The sequence below is a fragment of the Misgurnus anguillicaudatus genome, chromosome 5, assembly GCF_027580225.2.
Source record: "Misgurnus anguillicaudatus chromosome 5, ASM2758022v2, whole genome shotgun sequence".
Taxonomy (NCBI): Eukaryota; Metazoa; Chordata; class Actinopteri; order Cypriniformes; family Cobitidae; genus Misgurnus; species Misgurnus anguillicaudatus.
The window spans coordinates 37201492-37224006 of record NC_073341.2 but is presented as its reverse complement, the minus strand read 5'-3'; the positions used below and the strand labels follow the sequence as shown (position 1 = coordinate 37224006).

General features: G+C 38.6%; 1 protein-coding gene across 2 annotated transcripts in view; it reads left to right on the top strand.

The window, feature by feature from the left end:
* lrrtm4l2 (leucine rich repeat transmembrane neuronal 4 like 2) overlaps window positions 1–22515 on the top strand; it is a 45745-nt gene that overhangs the window by 9005 nt on the left and 14225 nt on the right. Inside the window, exon 2 of one of the 2 annotated variants that reach the window (XM_055168913.2) lies at window positions 7026–8611. In XM_055168913.2, coding sequence (XP_055024888.2) covers window positions 7026–8611 — 1586 coding nt within the window. Of the gene's footprint in view, window positions 1–7025; window positions 8659–22515 lie in introns of both variants that reach the window. The other variant, XM_055168914.2, reaches the window with a different exon arrangement.

Sequence of the window (22515 nt, the reverse complement as noted above, 5' to 3'; positions counted from 1 at the left end):
ACTTTAGCTAAAGTGATATGATGAGCTAAACTTGAGATTTAGACAACATTAGCACACAAGTAAGTATGGGGCAAGTTGTCTCAATGACTTTGGGGCAAGTCGTCACATCTGACAACTTGCCCCTGTACAAACAAACACATCGAACATGCTCAGAAAACATGATATAGAAAAGAATAAGCCTCAATCTAGCAAAAAGCTGTTTCAAAAGAAAGGGAAGCAGAAATCTGGACCTATGAAAAACAAGGCAGCTAAAAGAAGAAAAATCATGCAAGAGTCATCATCAGATGATGAAGAGTGCTTCTGCCTCGTCTGTGTAGAGCCATTTTCAAAGAGTCGTCCAAAGGAGACCTGGGTAAAATGTGTAAAATGCAACAATTGGGCCCATGATGCTTGCACCTCAGGCCAGGCAATTTATGTGTGTCAGAATTGTGATTCTGGAGATGAGTCCTATTAGTCATACAGGGCATCTGTTTTGTTCAGAGGTTAAACATGTTAAGTTAAGCAAGTTATCTGCAGCGTTCCATTCAGTTATCTGGTTTTATGTGAAAGCCATAGAACATTTGAACCAAAGTTCAAAGTAAAGTGGTCTTGCCACTTAATTGAAATGTGCATTATTTGGATTGAAATAATTGTTTTTCCAGATTCTCCAGGCACGGATGTTTATATTTCCAGTTTGGTTTGAGTTTAAAAATTAAAATCAATATTCACAATTAAGTAGTTGTGTTCTTATTTTTAGATAATCTAGTGTGACAACTTACCCGCCCTAGTGTGACAACTTACCCTCCGATGGGGCAAATTGTCACAAGTGCACAGTCACTATTCAACAGTCTACAACTCTGTAATGAGATAAGATATAAAGATGTTATGAATACAACATATGTGCCCAAGACTTCCTTCTTTCATTTGGTATGAGATTTATACCATTTTGATGTATGGTGCTCAGTAAATGTTAGACAGTGTGAAAAGTGTGACAACATACCCCGCTCTCCCCTATTTATTTGTGATTTACTGTTTTCCACATAAATTCATCCTACATAATGTAAAGAACATTTTGTGAAAATATAAACTTCATATCTTTAATATTGACTGAGTAATGTCATGTCAGCGATTGAAATCATAGTGAAATTATTAATGCTTAAAAATTAAACTGTGATGCTTTTTATTTCACAATAAGATTTGAGACTTTAGTCTGATTTTCACATGCAGTCTCAGTGACATACTTGAGCTGTTACACACACCAAAAACATTGTAACATTTAAAAATGGCAAACAACAACAATGCATCTTTTCTATACAGTCAGTTACCTTATGCCTCAAATAAGAATGGGTCAAAAATGCTTGACCAAAGCTTGTATTATAATTATTTGCATTATTTATAAGGTAAAGAACAAGTTTCACACACCAGCAGCTTCAGTAAAGCAAAAATAACGACAGATCATTGAAACTGTGAACTTGAGAAAACAGCTATACTGTTATTAAATGATTCTTCAGGTTGTTTTTTAATCAACGGGACTCTAAAATGAAATGAATGACAACTATAGCAGACTACAACATAGATTTCCATTGATTTCTTAAAGCTGTTGCAAGGTGAGAAGCTTTAATATACATAACTGAACTAGTTTAGCCTTAGTTGCATTTCAGTTTTATCACAATCAACTCGATTCACGACTGCATAAAAAAACTTCCTTGGCATATTGCGTTGCAAAACATTGAAGTGTGTAACCGATCGCATTTCTAGTTAATGTTAATTAGCTTATACGGGCTACGTTAATTAAAACAGCTTATAAGGGCTGACTTCGCGTTAGAATCATAACATAAAACAGGGAATGTAAATCACCTTGTTTATTTTTAAACTGAGGTGAACAGAGCGAAGACTTTACAGTGGAAAGAAAACTGCATTGTATTGCTCCAGCGTCACATTGTGTAAACTGCATTTATAGTAAGGAAGCGCACATATGCAGATATCATAGCAAATAGCAGTAAATACACACACCTTGCTCTCTTGTGAAGTTAACGCGCACTGTGAGACCGTGGATTGAAGACGGTGCTAACACGCAGAGAGTAAAGACGGGGCGGAGCTAAGAGGGCTCAGCTTAAGGGGGTTGCGTTTGCGGCACAGTCATTGGCTGGGGCCCTCAAAAGTGCATGGGCCCTTAGAATCGTCCTAACTTTTCCCCCCCTTACGGCGCCCCTGCATGTATGTATGTATAGCCCCATATATATTTTTATTTAAGGTAGAAAGGTGATTTAGTCAAGAGCAGTGAGAGATTTTCTCTCAATGCTGTTTGATTAACACGAGTGACAGACAGGAGCAAAATTAGGTAACTTCCCCTTTAAGACCAAAGTCCAGATAATACACTGTGCGCTTTCTCTTATTGCTGTTTACTTTCTCTTAAGACCTAACTTTGGTCATGTTTATGAGGATGCTTGCAAAGACGGGAATTTTGACGCATATTTGAATTTAAGGACAATAAAGCGGGAAAAATGCTCACGAGCTTAATGAGCAGCGGTCGCGCGACTTGTCCGCTCCTGACACACAGAAAGAACGCACGCATACAGATCTGTTGTCTCTGTTTCAATGGCTTAAAATAACTTGTTTTAAAACTGCAGTGCTTAAATACGTGTACAAACGTTACGTTTTCGCGACTATACGCACAGGAGCGTGACGTGGGCGCGTAACCTCGATAGAAACGATAGTCCAAAATCTCTACCGGTTGACAAATTTCTACCGGTTAATATGTCTACCAGTTTATCGCCCACCCCTAAGTCACAGGTTACATTTTCTGAAACTGAAATGTAAACATCGTTTGAAATAAATAAATAAGCTTTCCATTAAAGGCATTCCATGCAGTTTGACGTTTTTGTCAAACAGCGACCCCTAGAGTCACTGGGGAAAACTTGCAACTGTCGTAATTTCGCAAGCCCACTCTGTACGTACCTGTAAGGATAGTGTTGGGTGTGAGATGGACTCCGAAGATAATGACCAGGGAATGTTTCACAATTTCATACAAATATTAGGCTACTGCATGTCTACTAAACTACAGATGATGGTAATAGGATAATAAGAAGTTTATGCCAAGTGTAGAGTAGGCATATAATAATAAAGTAGCCTACCGCGTTTGCTGGCTTATTACGTTTTTACAAGATTGCAGCTTAATCACAAGTAAACAGTCTATAGTCTAACGTTATGTCTACTGTATAATTGTATTTGTTTTTTAATAGTAATGTAAACATTACAAAATGCATTGACAAAGTTAATTGTATACGTTGCATTATTTCATAACATTGGCCGTTATTCGTTGGCCATAAGAAATCGAAATTAGACAAATGACTACGTACACATCACAACACAACACTTGAGTTTAGATGGCCAAAAAAAAAACATGTAAGAAAAACGATTGTTTGTTAGCAGGTCTGCTAAATGCTCTTATGATCGTAAGCTAGCTAGACCCTTGTTGAAGTTATTTTACTGGTGTAATTATCAACACTGGATGAATGAACAGCTTAGTAAAAAAATACACACTACAAGCAAGCGCAACCACATACAACATAGACCGCAAACAAATTTACAAATAAGAGATTTACTTACTTGTCCATCACCAAGATCGCCAGATCAGCATCCCTTTTGCATCCAGTGCTGTCTATTAGCTCACGCCAAGGAGTAAAAACCTGACCGAGTGGGACTCTTGTCCGGTTCCTAACTCGGTCAGATTCTCTTTTTCGCTTTCTACTCTCTTCCGAACGGGTTTTCTTAGCTGTTTCCCTCATCGAGCATCACGTCTCAAATGCGCGCGTGCAGTTGTTGTTACAGGCTTGTTTGACTTCGTGCAGCGCTGCAGGAACCGACAGCCGGATGACGTCAAAGTGCCGTCTCGGATCATTCTCGCGGTACTTTTACGTCATCCGACTGCCGGTTCTTGCAGCGCTGCACGAAGTCGAACAAGCCTAACGTGTGTGACGTCGTTGCCGTAAAGCAAGTCGTGATTCTCGCGAGATTTGTCAGGGGCGGTTCTCTCAAGCTTGCATTGCTGGTTCTGGCAGCGGCGTCCTTCCCGAGCTTCAACAGGGGGATGATTCGCCATACTATGATGTCGTTTACCATCGAAATGACTTTGAAGCTGTTATATTAAGGTAAAATAACTGCATGGTGTGTCTTTAATCTATGGAGATTTTCGACTATTTGAAAACCTGGAATTTAAGAGTGCAAAAAAATCAAAATATTAAGAAAATCGCCTTTAAAGTTATAAGTTCCTAGCAACACATTACTAATGATAAATACATTTTTATATATTTACTGTAGGCAATTTAAAAAATATCTTAATGGAACATGATCTTTACCCAAAGGGACACTAAACAACTGATTTTTACCTTTTTAAAATGATGATATTACGCAGCGCCCGAAAATAGTCAACCATGGTAACTTTCAATACCAGGGGACTATTTTCGGGGACTACTTTGGTTATTTTTTAGCACGATGCTAATGATCTAATCAGATTTAATGGATTATGCTAAGCTATGCTAAAAGTGCTAGTGCCAGACCCGGAGATCAGCTGAATGGATTCCAAAACGGTAAAAATCAAATGTTTAACTCTAGGGGAGCTGGAAAATGATATTTTCAAAAAAAGTGGAGTGTCCCTTTAATATCCTAATTATTTTTGGCATAAAATAAAAATCAATAATTTAATTTAGTTTGATGACCCAGACAATGTATTTTTACATATTCCCCTGCAACTTAAAGGGATAGTTCGGCCAAAAATGAAATTTATACATATATTCATACGAACACGTATTCAGATTCTAATCTTTATAATAAATGAGTATGGGGTCCTCTCCTTCAAATAAAAAAATATGCATCCATCCTTGGCAAAAGTAAATCCACACAGCTCCGGGGGATAAATAAAAGCCTTTTGCGTACACTACGCTGATACTCTCTTCTAAATACGGAGTCGTCTAAAATGGCGGCATTATCGGAAGCTAGTTATTTTCGTTTGTAAAGTTTTAAATATTTATATTTCTCTTACAAAATCACATCGCTTACCCCTAAAAGGCCTTTATTAGTCCCCCCGAGCCTTGTGGATTTACTTTTTGGAAGCAAAGGGGGGCATTTTCAAAAATATCTAAATATGTGTTCGTAAAAGGATGGACATATGTAACTCGGGAGGCCTCAGGATGAGTGAAATGATGGGGTAATTTTCATTTTTAGCCTAACTGTCCCTTTAAGAAGGGTTTGGTGTCATGAATTTTTATTGTGGGGGTGCTGCAAAGGTATGCACCCTACCAGGGGGAGAGGGGGGCAATGCCGAAAAGTACCACTGATTTAAGCTAAAATATATATAACACGTGCTTGTGAGGTATCAGCATACAATCTTCATTTAATAGGATGTACTGTGTTAAAGATAAGATAACAAATTAATGAAAAGAAGATATCTCTGCACACTCATTTGCACATACTTTATTTCACCAACCGTATAATCAAATCTCCTTCCTGATATAAGCTTCGCAATTTAGCTTTCAGATCCTCCAAAGCCCCGTTCAAAAAAATACCCTAAAACCTTAAATCACAACCTCTTAACTTACACTGAACTTGGAATATTTATTGACACAACACACACTCATGAGCTGAAGAGTAAGAAAATCGCTGTGCATCTTAATGTTAGATGCACTTAAAATACAAATAACAAGTGAGAACTCGGCAAACTCCTCCATCCATTAAGGAACGCATGAAGCGGGTATGCTTTTAAAAACAGCCTTATCTACTCTTGATTTTAAACAGTTAAGTGAGAAGAAAACGTTAAGAGAATCTGCTCTGCAAATCTTTATCTTTTAATGACTCTCAAAGGCTTAATTTCCTCATTGATTTCTTTAACAGCCAGACCTAAAGATTGATCGCTCAGGTTTACATTCAGCCTTTTGTGGATGAATTTTTCTATGGCACAAATTTAATAACAATAGCAAGGAAAATGTTCAAAATCCAATCGCTCACGAGACTGAAACCTCTCCGTACTTCTCTTCGAACGATATATCGCTAATTAAAATATGCAGTATTAATGGGTCATATAATTACTTACATAATATCGTCTGCTGAGCTATACAAGCCACAAGGGAAAACAAACCACCTCCTCGGTTGCAGCGTCTCGCACCCGAAGAATTAGCGCATTCTTGTGGGCCTTTATCCATTAAGGCCGTGTCTCTAATGATCTCTGCTGCTAAGGGCAGCCATGCGCTCTCTGTGCCATCTCCGCTCTCCGATATCTAATCAGCAGGCGACGGGTGACTGGCCTTTAGACACAAAACAAAACATATTTACTGCACCAATAGGACGCTATTATATAAAATTGATGACTGTGTAAACCCCCAATGGTGTTGCACAGCTCCTCTTGTTAAAGAAGCAGAGCTAAGCAGCAAAACAGCAGGGAACGGATCTTTCATATGTTCCCGGCTAATGATACAAGTAAACTTTGAGACGAACGACAATGATGTCGCTTTCTCCTGCATATAATTTAGTAGGAAGCCTTTATGACGCAAACTGTAACTGATGGCCACCTTGAGCCGTATAGATTGTGAATGCATGCTATTTTTACTCCTTGCCATTATAATGTTCGATGGAGGTGGAAACATTGCATTGTTCCATGCGTTTGGCATGTGGATGCATATATTGGATGCATGCTGATTACAGTAGGTCTGCTCTGGTGAGTGTGGCTCATTATTAATTTCTATTCATTAAAATATATTTTCTTACTAGCTTTCATTTCAGGGTGCATTAAAAGGCGTTGTGTTCAATCACGGATAACTCACTAAAATCTTCATACTTAATCATTAGCTGCCCAACTCATTTTCATATCCTATGCATTACATTTAAATGACCATGGCACAATTCAATGTTCCCTACCCATCATTGTAATAGCTCACTTTTCATAATGATAAAGAGGAAGGTTGTTAGCACAGACACAATCACTAGCAAACCTTGAGTGAACGCTACAACTGACGCAAAATGTTGTCTGGCTGTGTTTCTGTCTGTCTCCGCAGGGCCCTTACCATGGGAAGGGCGTCTGTCGTGTTTTCTACTTCACGTCTCTGTTCTCCTGCTGCTCAGCAAGGGGGAGAGGATGTGCCCGACGAGTTGCCGCTGCGAGGGCAAGATTGTTTACTGCGAATCTGGCGGCTTTCAAGACGTCCCGGAGAACGTCTCTCTGGGGTGCCAGGGTCTATCCCTGCGCTACAACGGCCTCCTGGTGTTGCTGCCGTACCAGTTTGCGCACCTCAACCAGCTGGTGTGGCTCTATCTGGACCACAATTCCATCAGCGCCGTGGACCGACTGGCTTTCCGAGGCCTTCGCCGGGTAAAGGAATTAATCCTGAGCTCTAACAAAATCATGCAGTTGCAAAACAACACTTTCGAGACCGTTCCAAACCTACGCAACCTCGACCTGTCCTACAATCAGCTACAGGACCTGAGGCCGGGGTATTTCCAAGGGCTTCGCAAGCTTCAGACCCTTCACCTCCGGTCCAACAGTATCAAAAGCATTCCCGTTCGAACGTTTATGGAATGTAGAAGCCTCGAGTTTTTAGATTTGGGTTACAATCGCTTGCGGACGATAACTCGGACAACCTTTTTGGGTCTGCTGAGGTTGACGGAGCTCCATCTGGAACACAATCAGTTTTCCAGGATTAATTTTTTCCTTTTTCCACGCCTCTTAAACCTGCAGGCTCTGTATCTGCAATGGAATCGCATACGGACGGTAATCCAAGGATCGCCTTGGACTTGGCACACCCTGCAAAAGTTGGATCTATCAGGCAATGAGATTCAGGTTTTAGATCCTGCCATTTTTAAGTGTCTGCCCAATTTGCACACCCTCAATCTGGAGTCTAACAAGATCAGCAACGTTTCCCAGGAAGTGGTTTCGTCGTGGATCTCCATTAGCACCATCAATCTGGCTGGAAACGTGTGGGATTGCAGCTCAAGTATCTGTCCCCTGGTGTCCTGGCTGAGAAACTTTAGAGGAACCAGAGATGCCAGCATTATCTGCAGTACTCCCAAATCCCTACAGGGAGAAAAAGTCATGGATGCTGTAAGGAACAACTCCGTGTGCGAGGAGATATTTACTGTGGAACCCACCACGGATTTAATTCTTCTCCTGACCACGACCACGACAACTTTATATGTGACGAAGCCACCCACTACAACCCCGCCTACCACAACGAGACCGCTTTCTCAAGTTACCCAAAGACTATCTCCAAAGCTTTCATTTCCTGTTCAGTCCGACAAAGAATTCCCACCCACACCCACCAGCTTACCTTTCACCCCAGAGCCCGAGTTCGAGCACATGACCTTCCACAAGATCATCGCCGGCAGCGTCGCTCTGTTCCTCTCGGTGTCACTGATACTGTTGGTGATTTACGTCTCGTGGCGTCGGTACCCTAACAGCATGAGACAACTCCAGCAGCACTCCATCCGACGCAAGCGCAGGAAAAAGACTCAAGAGCCGGAGCATAACATCAACACCCAGCTGCAAGAATATTATCTGAGCTACAACCATGCCAATGCAGAGACCATGGACTCTTTGGTTAACGGGGCGTGCACCTGCACCATCTCGGGCTCCAGAGAGTGCGAGGTATGACCTACCGCTAAAAACGCATTCTCTGCACCGGGGAGTCGGAGGTAAACCTTTTTGACTGCCCCTAGCTTCTTTTCCCTTATAGATCTTTAACCCAAATACAAATCAATTTAATTATGCATTAAACATATAAGCATTTAAGGAACAGTTCAGCCAAAAATTTTAATGACATTTAGTCATTATTATGCCAAGTGATTTACTACTTTTATGCACTTCACAGTTACTGTGTCGATCAAGATGCAAGAAGGACTACAGTATATAAAACCCAAGCTTATAAATGCAATTATGCACTAATGTTCCTCTGAAGCCACAGTGTTTTCAGTCAGAGATAAAGTTGAACTATTCCTAAGTTTTGTTGACTTGTTACATCTTGTGGCACAGTGGGTAGTGGATGTGCGCACAACATACTGTATAATAGAGGCACATTTGAATCTTGCCTGTGGCATTCACTCCTTTCATTTTTCTTTACTCCAGACTAAAATACCATAATATAGACAGACAGACAGGTCTTTATAAGATGCCTGATAGTGTCTTATTGCCCTTGTCTCTCAAAATGTGGGCATTTAAAGGCACAGTACATTTTCTCATTCTGTATGCATTTCTTTTATTTAGATGAATTCAATTCAATTTTATTTATATAGCGCTTTTCACAATTGTTAATTGTTGCAGCTTTACATGAGTAGATGTAGAGGAGAACACAGAAAATCAATAGAAAATATAAGAAGTAGAGTATAGCGGCTAAGGTTAAACCATATAAGCAAGCGTATTAATAATGTCACGTATACAGTAAAGTGCTAAGTTAAGCCAAAGTTGGCTGACTCTCCCTGGGACGAAAACCCCCCTAGGAGAAAACCCGGTGGGAAAAACTCCTAGAAGGACAAAAACCCTTGGGAGAAATTAATATATATATATATATATATATATATATATATATATATATATATATATATATATATTAGGGCTGTCAATAGATTAAAAAAATTAATCTAGATTAATCGCAGTTAACTCATGAAATCATGCGATTAATCTCATTGTCCTCGGGGTCGAGGACGAGACAGGGAGACAAAAACAAAGTTCTATTAGCGTAGGGGCCATTCGCATGTAATGCAAGTGTCATACATTATAGTGGTTTAAGTCAGTTCGGTTCCAGACAGGCTAACTATTGCGGCAATAGTATATTACCCATATGAGGTATGTGAGTGCTTTGTTCTAGACAAAATAACTACTGCGGGAAAAGTACATTCACCGGACATTTTATGTGAATGCTTTGTTAAAGAAGAATGTCTTAAGTTTCGATTTAAATTGATCGACTGTGTCTGATACTCAAACATTATTTGGTAAATCATTCTAGAGCTTAGGGGCCAAGTAGGAAAAGGATCTACCACCTTTAGACACTTTTGATATTCTAGGGATAATTAAGTGACCCGAATTTTGTGAGCGCAGTTTACGTGGTGGATTGTATTCTGATAGTAGTTCTTTAATATACGCGGGCGTTAGGCCATTTAAGGCTTTGTAGGTGATTAGTAATATTTTAAATTGTATGTGATATTTAACTGGTAGCCACAAACAAATATATTTTGATAAATGATGGTAAGCACACAGCTGATTGTAACCATTGACTGCCATAGTAGGAAAACAAATATTATGGCACTATTGTTATAAATGATGAAGATATTTTGATAAATGATGGTAACCACACAGTTAAAGGCGGAGTCCACGATGTTTGAAAAACGCTTTGGAAAAGGAGACGGGCCGACTACCAAAACACACTTATAGCCAATCAGCAGTAAGGAGCGTGTCTACTAACCGACATCCTTGCCGGGTTGCGTATGTGTGGGGCGGGTCTATCAACAGAAGGTCCAGATTCTATTGGGGTAGGGGCGTGTTTGTTTAGGTGATTTCAAATATCAACATTGGCTTTCAAACATCGTGGACTCCGCCTTTAATGGTACTCATTGAATTCCATCGTATTTGTTTTTCCTACTATGGTCATCAATGGTTACAATCGACTGCGTGCTTACCATCGTTTATCAAAATATCTTATTTTGTGTTCATTAAATAAAATAAATTTATACAGATTTAGAACAACATGAGGATGTGAAAATGACATCATTTGCATTTTTGGGTGAACTATCCCTTTAAAACTTATTTTTATAGTTATCAGGCTGAAAGTGGTAAACAGATTCATCATGTCACCACCACATTAGTTCATTTAATAAAACAACACTTTAAAGTGCCTTATAATTGGCTCTATAATTTTCATTTGATAGTCTAATAAACCAAATTCATGGCAAACAATAGCGTTAAAAATGTAGTGCCCCATTCAGTTGACTTATAGAAATGCAAGCTGACATAACAAATAATCACGGCAGCATTATTGTCAGTCCTATTATGTTTATCATGGAAGAAAGAGGAACTGGCACGGCATTGCAGTAATTATGTACTTACATGATGACGTTTATGTTACAAAGCGTTCGGTCTTTGTAAAAGCAATATGCTGCATTCCTTACCCTTGACCGGTAGCAGCTGTTAGAAATCGCTTTTCATATTCATGTACTCCATCAACTTCAATTATTGCCCAGTCTTCTGCTTAGAGCTTCAACATCATTCATTTCATCACATCTTCAGCAGACTGTTATAATGGGTCATAACATATCCAGTTTTGACATTTAGTAAGTGTAAATACTTATGGGCGTGCATGTTTTTGGATAATGCAAAACAATTAAAGCTCTCTCATAAAAGCTCTCATGAAACTAACCAGCAACCCTTCAAAGGATAGTTCACCCAAAAATGAAAATCCTCATGTTGTTGTAAACCTGTATGAATTTCTTTTATCTGATGAAACACAAAAGAAGATTTTTTGTTAAATGATGGTAATTACACAGCTGATTGTAACCATTGACTTCCATAGTAGGAAAAACAAATACGATGGTATTCAATGGGTACCGTCAACTGTGTGCTTGCCATGATTTATCAAAATATCTTCTTCATCATTTATCACAATACTTCCATAATATTTGTTTTTCCTACTATGGACGTCAATGGTTACAATTGGCTGTGTGCTTACCATCATTTATCTAAATATTTTATTTTGTGTTCATTAAAGGGGCCATGTCATGAAAATCGGATTTTTCCATGTTTAAGTGGTATGATTGGGTCCTCAGTTCTTCTATCAACCTAGAAAATGTGAAAAATATCAACCCAGTAACTTAGTTTTGGTAAACTATTCTCTGCAAGCATGTGAAAAAATAGGTTGTTGAAATTTGGCTCTCCTTATGATGTCATAAGGAGCTCTTGTTATAATACTGCCCCTTAATCTGCACTATCCAATCACAGCAATGCCATTTAGTGCAGAAAAAAGGAGAGAGAGAGAAAATTATTGACAGCACAATTGAGTTTCAATTGCATCAAACCACCATCATTGTGATCAGTGGTTGCACTTCATCCGCTCATTTGCATTTTAAAGGACACACCCAAAATGCCACATTTTTGCACACACCTACAAAGTGGCAATTTTAACATGCTATAATAAATTATCTATATGATATTTTGAGCTTAAACTTCACATATGTACTCTGGGGACACAAAGATTTATTTGACATCCTTAAAAAGTCTTGTGCCATGGCCCCTTTAAATAAAAAAAAATTCATACAGATTTAGAACAACATGAGGATGAGAAAACAATGACAGAATTTTCATTTTCGGGTGAACTATCCCTTTAAGAGGGAATCCACCTAAATTACAAATAATTGGATTTTCGGTCGCATCACAAGAAAAAGTGATGGCAGGTTACAGAGGTCAAACTATGCACTATCTATCTATCACATCCTCATTATGTTTATAATGATGAAACATAATTTTCTGTCATGCATCACAAAGTGATCCTTAAATGGGTCACATCATGAGCAAACGGGTAACATAGTACCGATTACATTTACATTTATGCATTTGGCAGGTGCTTAAGATATGCATTTTAGCAGTGTGTGTATGTCCTATGGGGTTTAAACCCCTGATCTTTGCACTGCTAATGCAATGCTCTACCAATCCTGCTACAATACCATCAAAATATATTGAAAAAGCATTTATTAAAGCTAATATCTGCAACCTTCTGACGTTAGACAGATGAATAACTCTTTTTCGGGTCAGCGAGAAGATGACAAATAGTCATTAAAGACTGTAATATTTACTTGATTTCCTTTAGGTCCCATTTTAATGTTTATTTGTTTTTAAGCACCAATTAAAGTTTATTTGACTTGTGTGTCATCATGGCGATAAAAGCAATATTGGATTATCATCATTAATGTGAAGACAATTTCTGCGGTTTCATAATTCTGTCAATCATTTTTTCCAAATTACATGTACAGTAAATACAGTGCATACGTGTGCATTCTGCCGTAGACATATTCTTGCATGGATCAATAAATCATCTCTATTAACAATCTCATCTCTGTCCATCCATCTACCTGTCTAAGATATTTTTATATATAATCAAAGTAGTGGATGTGTTCATAACACATAAGAGCAGTGTGCTCACTGAGACATCAATCAAATCTTGTCTGTGTCATTATACTTCCATATTTACTCCCTCTATTGTCCCGCATGCCCTATTATGCTGCTGTACTGTATATATAATATATTAAGTCCATAATACACACACACACATACAGGTAGTACGATTTATGTGGACATACAGATATTTGTCTTACTTTCTCTAATCTTGTGATAGTAATTCATCTGTGTGTTATATATCAGAGAGAACGAGATAATAAGAAGCCTGGTTTCCATTACAGAAGCGCCAAACTTTTGCGATATTTTCTGAATGTTGAAAAAAACTATTGCGAACTATTTACAATAATGAATGTTAATGTATTTTTTTCTATCACGATAATATGAAGGTAAATTAGCGCCTAAAAGATTTCCATGCGCAGGATATAATTTGTAAGAATGTACTTGACATTGCAAGCGTAAAATAATTTTGCATGCGCAAAAACAGTTTTGTAAATGTGTAAATCAAGTTGCAGGCGTAAGAAAACGAGTTTTGCAACATTGTACTGTTAATCGTAAGTGTAATTCACAATGACTCATCAGGAACCTCATTTCATAGCCCCGCCTTACCATCCACAGTTGCAAATTCAAGCCAGTGAGAAAATTGTGACAAAACTGCAAGCGCAGAGGGACCAGTAGATGTCGGGTTATTTCAGAAAATAGTTTTCCCTCCGTACGCAACAAATCATTTACAACTTGTTAGACAGATTCTGCGCGATTAATTCATATTTGCCATATTGATTGCACACCACTGTTTGCAGACTTGCAATGCTTTTGGCAGTATTTCAGCGCAAAAAACGTGCCAAAAGTGTAAGCGCGAAAAAACTGAGGTCAGATGTACACAGTTCATACTTATTTAGCATAAATATGAAGTTTCAGTTTTACAAGACATGAATTACACTTCCTTTTCACACACTTATGTTTTCTTAGGCTTGCAACTTGATTTACACCTTTTCAAAACCTTTTCATTTATTTTACACTTGCAATGTCACATACATTTGCGCATGCAAATCTTTTAGGCGCTAATTTACCTTCATAAGATAAGTCCTTCCAAAAGTAATGGCGACAGATGTTGGTAGGTTTACATATGGCAGTCACCACACAAGCCATTGGGTTTAATCCACTTGATGCAGCGTCACTAAGATGTCAGGCGGATGACATCGAAGTACCGTAAAAGCGATGCGAAAAATCATACAGAGCAGTTTGCTCTCGAATCATACGCAAGTCGATCTATGTGGTGCCACAGGGAGTTAAAGGAGATGCTGGCGTGTTTTTCAAGCTTAAACGGCCACAAACGGGCTGTTTCTGGGAAGTTATAAGGCTTGTTCGACTTGATGCGGCGCCGTATTAAGAACTGACAGGCGGATGACATCAAAGTACTGCGAGAGCGAGACGAAATTAGACGTTGTATGATTTTTCGAATCATTCTCGCAGTTTTTTGACGTCATCCGGCTATCGGTTCTTGTGGCACCGCATGAAGTCAAACAAGCCTCTAGTACGTGATTTTGTGTCTTTAAAAAAAGATAATGTACATTTTTCGCACGTCAGGTAAACTAAAAACGTGAAAAACTGCTTTCATTGTAGTTTTGCGATATATTTATTTTTCAAATTGCCTAAAATGACGCCAGTTGTAGCCTAGTGGTTAGAGACTTGGTCTTGTATCCCGAGAGTTGCCAGTTTGAGTCTCACGGTCAGCGGGTTGCAACTGCGTTGCCCTTAAGCAAGGCAACTTACCCTTACTTAAAAAAAAACACCTTGTGCAAGTGTAAAAAAATTGTAATATGTGAGTTTTAACGAAATTGACATGTTCCACTGGGCAAGTTTTGCACAGTTGAAAGTGTCATAGTTTGACAGATTTATGACAATCTGCTTTTTAACCTGTAATTCTGTATTCTAAGCAGCTTCTCTAATCTGTTGGTCATCGTCATAATCAAGAATGTTTCCTTGTCTGTCAATGGCCCTTCTGCCTCAACATCAGACTTTCAATCTCAGCATGAAATTGTTTATTTTCCGCTGAAGGATTTTAAGTGCACCCTTGTTTGGTTATTTATGCTTCGGTCGAGGCTGTTTTGCCTCCACAGCCGTAGAGAAATGAACAGAACCCAGAGGTCTTATTTTATACCCATTTTATAGACCTGGCACAAGTCTCTTGATGACAAACAGCAGGTTCAAACTCTATTTACATGTAAACACAGCAGTTCATGTCTTCTAGAACAAGATGCATGTCATCATTATTACTGTAAGCGTAAGTGAATACGGATTATACGTAGATTAGAGTCACTGAGTTAATCTCTCAAAGCGAGAACATGTCAAGTTCTTATTTAACCCCAAATTCTCCCCAAAATAAAAATGTGTTATTCCTACTGTACTTTCATCACTGGTAATTCTCATTATGTCAATGTTACATGTGGTTAAACAATTATCTCAGAGCAAAATAAAGTAGGGCTGTCAAAAGATTAATCGCGATTAATTGCATACAAAATAAAAGTTGGTTTTTGCATAATATATGTGTGTAATTATTTTGAATATATAAATACACACACGTGTATGCATGTATTTAAAAAACTTTTACGTGTGTGTGTATATATAATTGCACCCACATATATATTATGCAAAAACAAACTTTTATTTTGTATGCGATTAATTGCGATTAATCATTTGACAGCCCTAAAATAAATACAAGCTAAAAAATACGGTGTTTTTTCAACCCAACATTGGCTCAAAAATGGACAAACCCAGTCGTTGGGTTAAACTAATCCAGAAAATGTTTATATTTGACCCAACAATGGGATTAAACAACCCAACATTTTAAGTTGAAACAATCCAGCACACCAATGGGATGGGTTCCTCAAATTTTATCCAAAACTCCATCGTCTGTAATACTGTCGTAAATATAAATTACTTGAAAGTTTCTTTCTAGGTGTGAGCCAAGAACATGTTTACAAAGCTGTCGTGTTTATTAGGAAATCAACAAGCTAAATAGATTAGAGAAAGGGAAATGTGTATTAATAGACATCAGTTTACACATTTTGTTTTGAGTTTCTTTAATGTTGCTAATAATTAGTGGATTACATTGTAAACAAATAAAGTAGGATTTCTTACATGAGGCATTTGAACAGAACCAAATTAAAAAAGACTGTCTCACATTAGAGACTTCATTATAGATTAAATGAACATTTCTGTGCTTTAATACAAGATGTTAGATTATAAATTATTAACTCCTGTAAAAATTGTGGTACTGTAAGGTTACAGAGAGACTTGGCAGTCACATAAAAAATTCTGAAGAATATTAAATGCTTTCACAGAAACTGTTCTAATATATTTCATGTGTTGAAAATGTCAAACCTGTGTCTTTATCCCAAGGGAGTGCTTTACATCATCTCAGAATATTTATAAGAGGAATAAAATATTGCAGATAATCCTCCTGTATTCCTCTATTTCCCATGCGAGTCTCACATTGTTTTACAGCTACATTTGTTTGTTATTGCTAAAAAAAGCTTTTGTGGCAATGTAATTTTTCACCCAAACACCTTTCTTCATTGTTGTACATCATTTTAACCCCTCCCCTGTCATACAGAGATCACTTTTCACAAAGGCTATGTTTACATGCACAAAATGTTGTCAATCCCACTGAATTTAATACGATTGAAGGTTACGACAATATAGTTTACATGCACCCTAACCATTGCAATCTGATTTAAATGTTTGTTTACATGTACATTATATAGAATCCGAACCGAATGTCTGCGCAAGCGCACAGCCAGGGTTGCCAGATTTGCATATCAAAACCATCTGAATGGACGTTCACAACTAGCCAAAAAGCATCCCAATGACTATTCACAGCCAAAATACCAATAACTAATCAACAAAATCATTTGATCTTTAACCCGCAGAAAAAACAACAACTGGTGCGGTTTAAACCGTAGCCAAAATCTAAGCAGTGGACTTGGCAACGCTACTCTCGTCGAGTTCACGCTTTATCTCTGGATAAAATTCAAAACTGAGTTGGAGAACGTTGTTCTTAAGAAGTTTTGAGATATAGGTAATGAAAACACACTTTTCAAAAGGCACAACACTATTTTATTACTTTAAGTAGCCTAATGTTTTAAAAGTACACATAAACGCTGCAGAATTTAGTAGTCGCATGTACAGCGAGTGACCCCAGATAAATATATATATAAGGGGTAAATATAATACGTGAACCTGGAGCACATGTTCTGAGCATGTGCAAAAGCTGTTTTTGCATCCAATTTAGAAAATACTATGATGACTTTTCTCCTGCTGATCGGATCACAGATCGGAGTACACCACCCCCTTCAATACGATCCAAATTTGCATCCGATCGTCCTCAATCGTATTGATTAAGGCAGTGGTTCTCAAACGTTTTCCGTGTGTGGCCCCCCTTGTGTACGGTGTATTCCTTCACGGCCCCCCCAAAGAAAATTTATGACAAAAAATGTTCTAAAATGTAACATTTTTAATTAAACAAAACATATTACGTTATACAAAGTAGTGCTGTTGGTTAGTAGCCTTATTTTTTTTAGGTTTAATTACACAGAATTCATGATAAATGAATGTATTTTATAAAACTGGAGCCCCCCTGGCATCATCTCGCGGCCCCCCTGGGGGCCCCGGACCCCAGTTTGAGAACCACTGGATTAAGGTGTTTACATGAAGGCTTTTCAATACGATTGAGCCATCAATACGATTACAAACGAATTATCATGTCAGTCTTCCTAGTGATACCAACATATTTTGACTTTTCAACATCAATACTTATTGTAGCCAAGAACACTGTCAAAAAAAAAAAGGTCAAAAATTGTCCTTAGCTGTCACTGGGGCAGTATCAACCTTTAAAAAGGTCCTTAAATGTATGAGTAATATGATATGTATACATTTTGGTGACACCTATTTTTTGACAATTTTTTTCTGACAGTAAAATGAGAATCATTTTTAAGAGATCTAATCTTGATATTGCAGCACATAAAGACATACTAGAGAATTGTGCCATTTCAATTTTGGATCAACGGTTTCTGCCCCATATCAATGTTTTTGTGGCAGGCCGATCAGAATGCAAACCAGAAAAGCAATGTTTTGAACAAAGCCAAAGTGTTGTGACTACAATTTCATTACAATTTGATTTTAAATACTTATGTTTTTCCATTTTTTCGAAAGCACTGTTGATCGGCTGCATCCACAATTTTAAAAATAAATTGCTGAAAAGGTTCTTCACAGCGATGTCATGGTAATAAACATCCGCCTGAAAAATATTTTTCCCATTTCTTTCTTAGCTTTTTATCATTTAAAGAACCCTTTTCCATTACAAAGGACCTTGTGAAACACAAAGATTCTGATGTTAAAGGTTCTCAGAGCCAAAAATGGCTTCGTCTGTGGCATCACTTAGCACATTTATGTTTTTAAGAGTGCAGCTGATATTACGCACGGTGTCTGCATTTCATCAGCTTCATTTCTCTCTCCATCAGTTAAAGACAGACACTTAGTGCCCTATTTGTTGAAAGCTACTGTCCTCTCGAGCTGTTACAACACACAAACACACACACACACAGATACAAACGCACACACAGACGCGCACACAGCATGGAAAGGACAGATGCAGGGCTGTTCAACAGAGGGGGGTCAGAGGAAGACCTGCCTTATTAGACAAATCCATTGGCTCAATCACTTCATTACTGCGCTCTCTCTCTCTTTCTCTTTCTCTCTCTCTTTCTCTCTATCTCTCAGCACTAGATCTTTCTGCAAGGAGTGAGAAAGGAAATTAAAGTGAGCAGGAAGTAAAGAGCAGAATTCATCTTGGATTAAGGGTGCAGATTAAAAACAAACTGTGCAGCAGGATGTTAAGGCTATTTATATCAGACTACCATTGCATTTAATCAGAGAAACGCAGGACAAGCTGGAACCTTTGACCCGGTGTCTAATTAAACAACAGCCAAATCTCTTCAATCTTCAAACTTTATTCTCGTGAGCTTTCATTTTTGGAACACAAAACTTTTGTGTGTGTGGCCCGGTTAGTGTTTTACAGCAGCCGATGTTTTGGTCCAAAAACCTCCGGTGTGTGGTGTCAATGGGATTATTTTACTGCCTCCGATCTTATTGACAATCCCGAATTGTAAACTCTTGATCTGCTGCTGACACTCTCACCTAAAGGATTATTAGGAACACCTGTTAAATTTCTCAATGCAATTGTGTAATGGTGTGGGGGATGTTTTCTTGGCACACTTTAGGCCCTTTAGTGCCAATTGGGAATCATTTAAATGCCACGGCCTACCTGAGCATTGTTTTCTGACCATGTCCATCCCTTAATGACCACCATGTACCCATCCTCTGATGGCTACTTCCAGCAGGATAATGCATCATGTCACAAAGCTCAAATCATTTCAAATAGACCTTTTGCGTGTTTGCAAACAGAGATTACGTTTTTTTGTGGGCGGAGCCCAACTGGTGGCAGAAAGTGACTGCTCTGCAATAGCGGTGTGAAGTGTTTTAGCACTAAACTGTGATTTATATGGATCCGGTGTTCTGTAGAAGTCTGTTTCCCCTATATTTATCTTAAGTGTTATGTTTCTTATAACGTTTGGCTACTGATATGTGTGCATGTATGTAATGTATATGTATTGTTCTTTATTGGTAAATCAATTATTTTTACAGTAATTATTTTTTCTGCCACCACATTGCGCGCGTGACGTAACTGTGACGTCGACTCGCAAAAGGTCTATTGGTTTCTTGAACATGACAATGAGTTCACTGTACTAAAATGGTCCCCACAGTCACCAGATCTCAACCCAATAGAGCATCTTTGGGATGTGGTGTTCATGCCCTGGATGTGCATCCCACAAATCTCCATCAACTGCAAAATGCCATCGTATCAATATGGGCCAACATTTCTAAAGAATGCCTTCAGCACCTTGTTGAATCAATGCCACGTAGAATTAAGGCAGTTCTGAAGGCGAAAGGCGGTCAAACACAGTATTAGTGTGGTGTTCCTAATAATCCTTTATGTGAGTGTATAATAGCCAATGAGAGCTTGCAAGCTTCAACCGGATGTTGCATGCCATTATAGCTGAAACAAGACACCCACAAACATGATATGGAGAAGTATTGAGAAAGAAAGTCCAGTGTGTGCGTTCTGAGGATTATGTTATTAAAATCTCTTTAAACTGTCCTTACATCTGTGTTCGCCCATGGATTTAAAATTGGTCAAGATTCGAAAATCATCTAGTGTGTCCTTGTGACTGCATATCAAAGAGGCTGTTTACACTTGGCACCAACATGTGTTTTCGTCGATCGGATCACAAGTGGACGACGTTAATGCCAGGTGTAAACGGTGTTCAAAACGTTTTGAGCTTGTCCACTTTCGACCACTTTCAACCACATCCAGAGGTGGTCGAAACCACTTTCGATCGGATCGCTTTGGAGTGGCGGAACGCACATGTGGTTGAATGCGTTCGAACAGCCACACGCGACCGCCTTCTCTCCGCCCATTTATCTTATCTGAGGTATTAAACACAAGTTTTACGTCTTTTTTTAACTTCTGGCGTGAACATTCGGTGAACAGCTCTATTTTTAGCCTTTCATTGATAAAACTAAGCGGCTGATCTCCGTAGTTTCGTTTTGAAAGCGTGTGAAAGTTGCGCGATCCTATTTCATCCATTGCGCTAAAGATTCAAAGAAAGCTCTTACATACTCATGTACAAAACACTGTGCAGCATGTTTACTTGCTAAACAAGCAGTGCACTCCGACATAATATTAGTTTGCGTCCATATAAACTCATAATTCCTCCCGCTCGGGTTTGAATGACAGCAGAGAGACTCGCCCACCGTCTCACAGACCACCCCCTCATAGTATTCAGCACAGAAGCGGTCGAAAGTGGACAAAAGAGACGGATTTAAATACCAGGTGTAAACGTAATGTGTCTCTCTCGTCCACTTGTGATCCGATCGATGAAAACACATCTTAATACCAAGTGTAAACAGCGAGGGGTGCAAATTCAAAATATGTTTTTGGAGTGTCATGTGTGTTGCTTGTGTTTTCAAAATATGTGTTTGTTGCGTCATGTGAACCATGTGCATCACGTGTTTTGTCAAAATAAGTGCCTGCTGCACACGCGTCAAAACCGTTTATGATAAAAGAGATGCTCACGTTCCAAAATACTCGCAAGACACTCCCTTAAAGGATAATTCCGGTATTTAACACTTTGAGTCTCATTTCTGGTTTGTTTTGGATGAACTACAGTGATGGACACAGAAATTTTGACAATGGGTCGTGTCTTGAGTTTTTGACTCGTTTAGAAGCGTCTCTTGACTGCTTCAGAATGGAAGTCAATGGCCAAACATGTCATTAAAACAACACTTAACGTTCATTTTCAAAACTGGGCTACTCACCGAGTGGTTCGTGGTGTTCGTTGATGATTAAAAACAAGTTGTGTAGCGAAATACAGTTTCTGTTGTGTTTTATTTGACATTTTGTAAAATTCCATTGACTTTTCTTGGAAGACTGTTTGCTCGCTAATATATCACTCCGCCGCCGGGAAACAGAAAAGGGTCTGTTTGTTTTTACATGTGGTTGTAGTTTTTTAGCTCGGATTCTCTCAGAAGAAATGTTTCCCATATTTGTAGGGCTGGACCAGAATATTCGAATATTCGTTCCGTGGGTTGACATTCGATTTTCAGTTTTGAGATTCGAATATATATATATATAAATATTTTACAGCGTTAATGCAGAGCTTTTGCCAAGCAGGAAGTGCGCTTCACGCTCCCGCTCTATAGGTGGCGCAGACAGACCAACATCCATAGCCAACAGCCACCAAGCGGCACCAGTGTGGAAGAGATCGCCTTGAACGTAAAGCGCGCTTCCTGCTTTGGCATTTACGCTAATAGTGTTGTAAATAACGTTCAGTTTCTTGCAAAAACTGATTGATTTGCTTCACAAGACGTCAATATGTCACACGGAGTTATGGGGGATTACTGTCGTATTGGATATATATGCTTTAGCTCTTAAAGTGTGCAGATCTGTTGACTTGCATGACGGAGCACCGGGGTTTCTGCAAAATACCTTCTTTATTGTTCTGCCGATGAAAAAACATATTGGATGGTGTAAGTGTTATTAATAAACTTGATTTTGAAAGTATGCTACCGTTTTATTACAGTTTGTTGGACTACGTTCATTCATGCTTCAGACTGAAATACAGAGCGGAAGTATATACGCGGTTGTGAGGTATCTGAAAAAATAGTTCCACTATAGCAAATAACACGGATTGAAATCATACATTGCGCCAATATATTTCTTTTTAATCATCAACGAACACCACGAACCACTCGGTGAGTAGTACAGTTTTAAA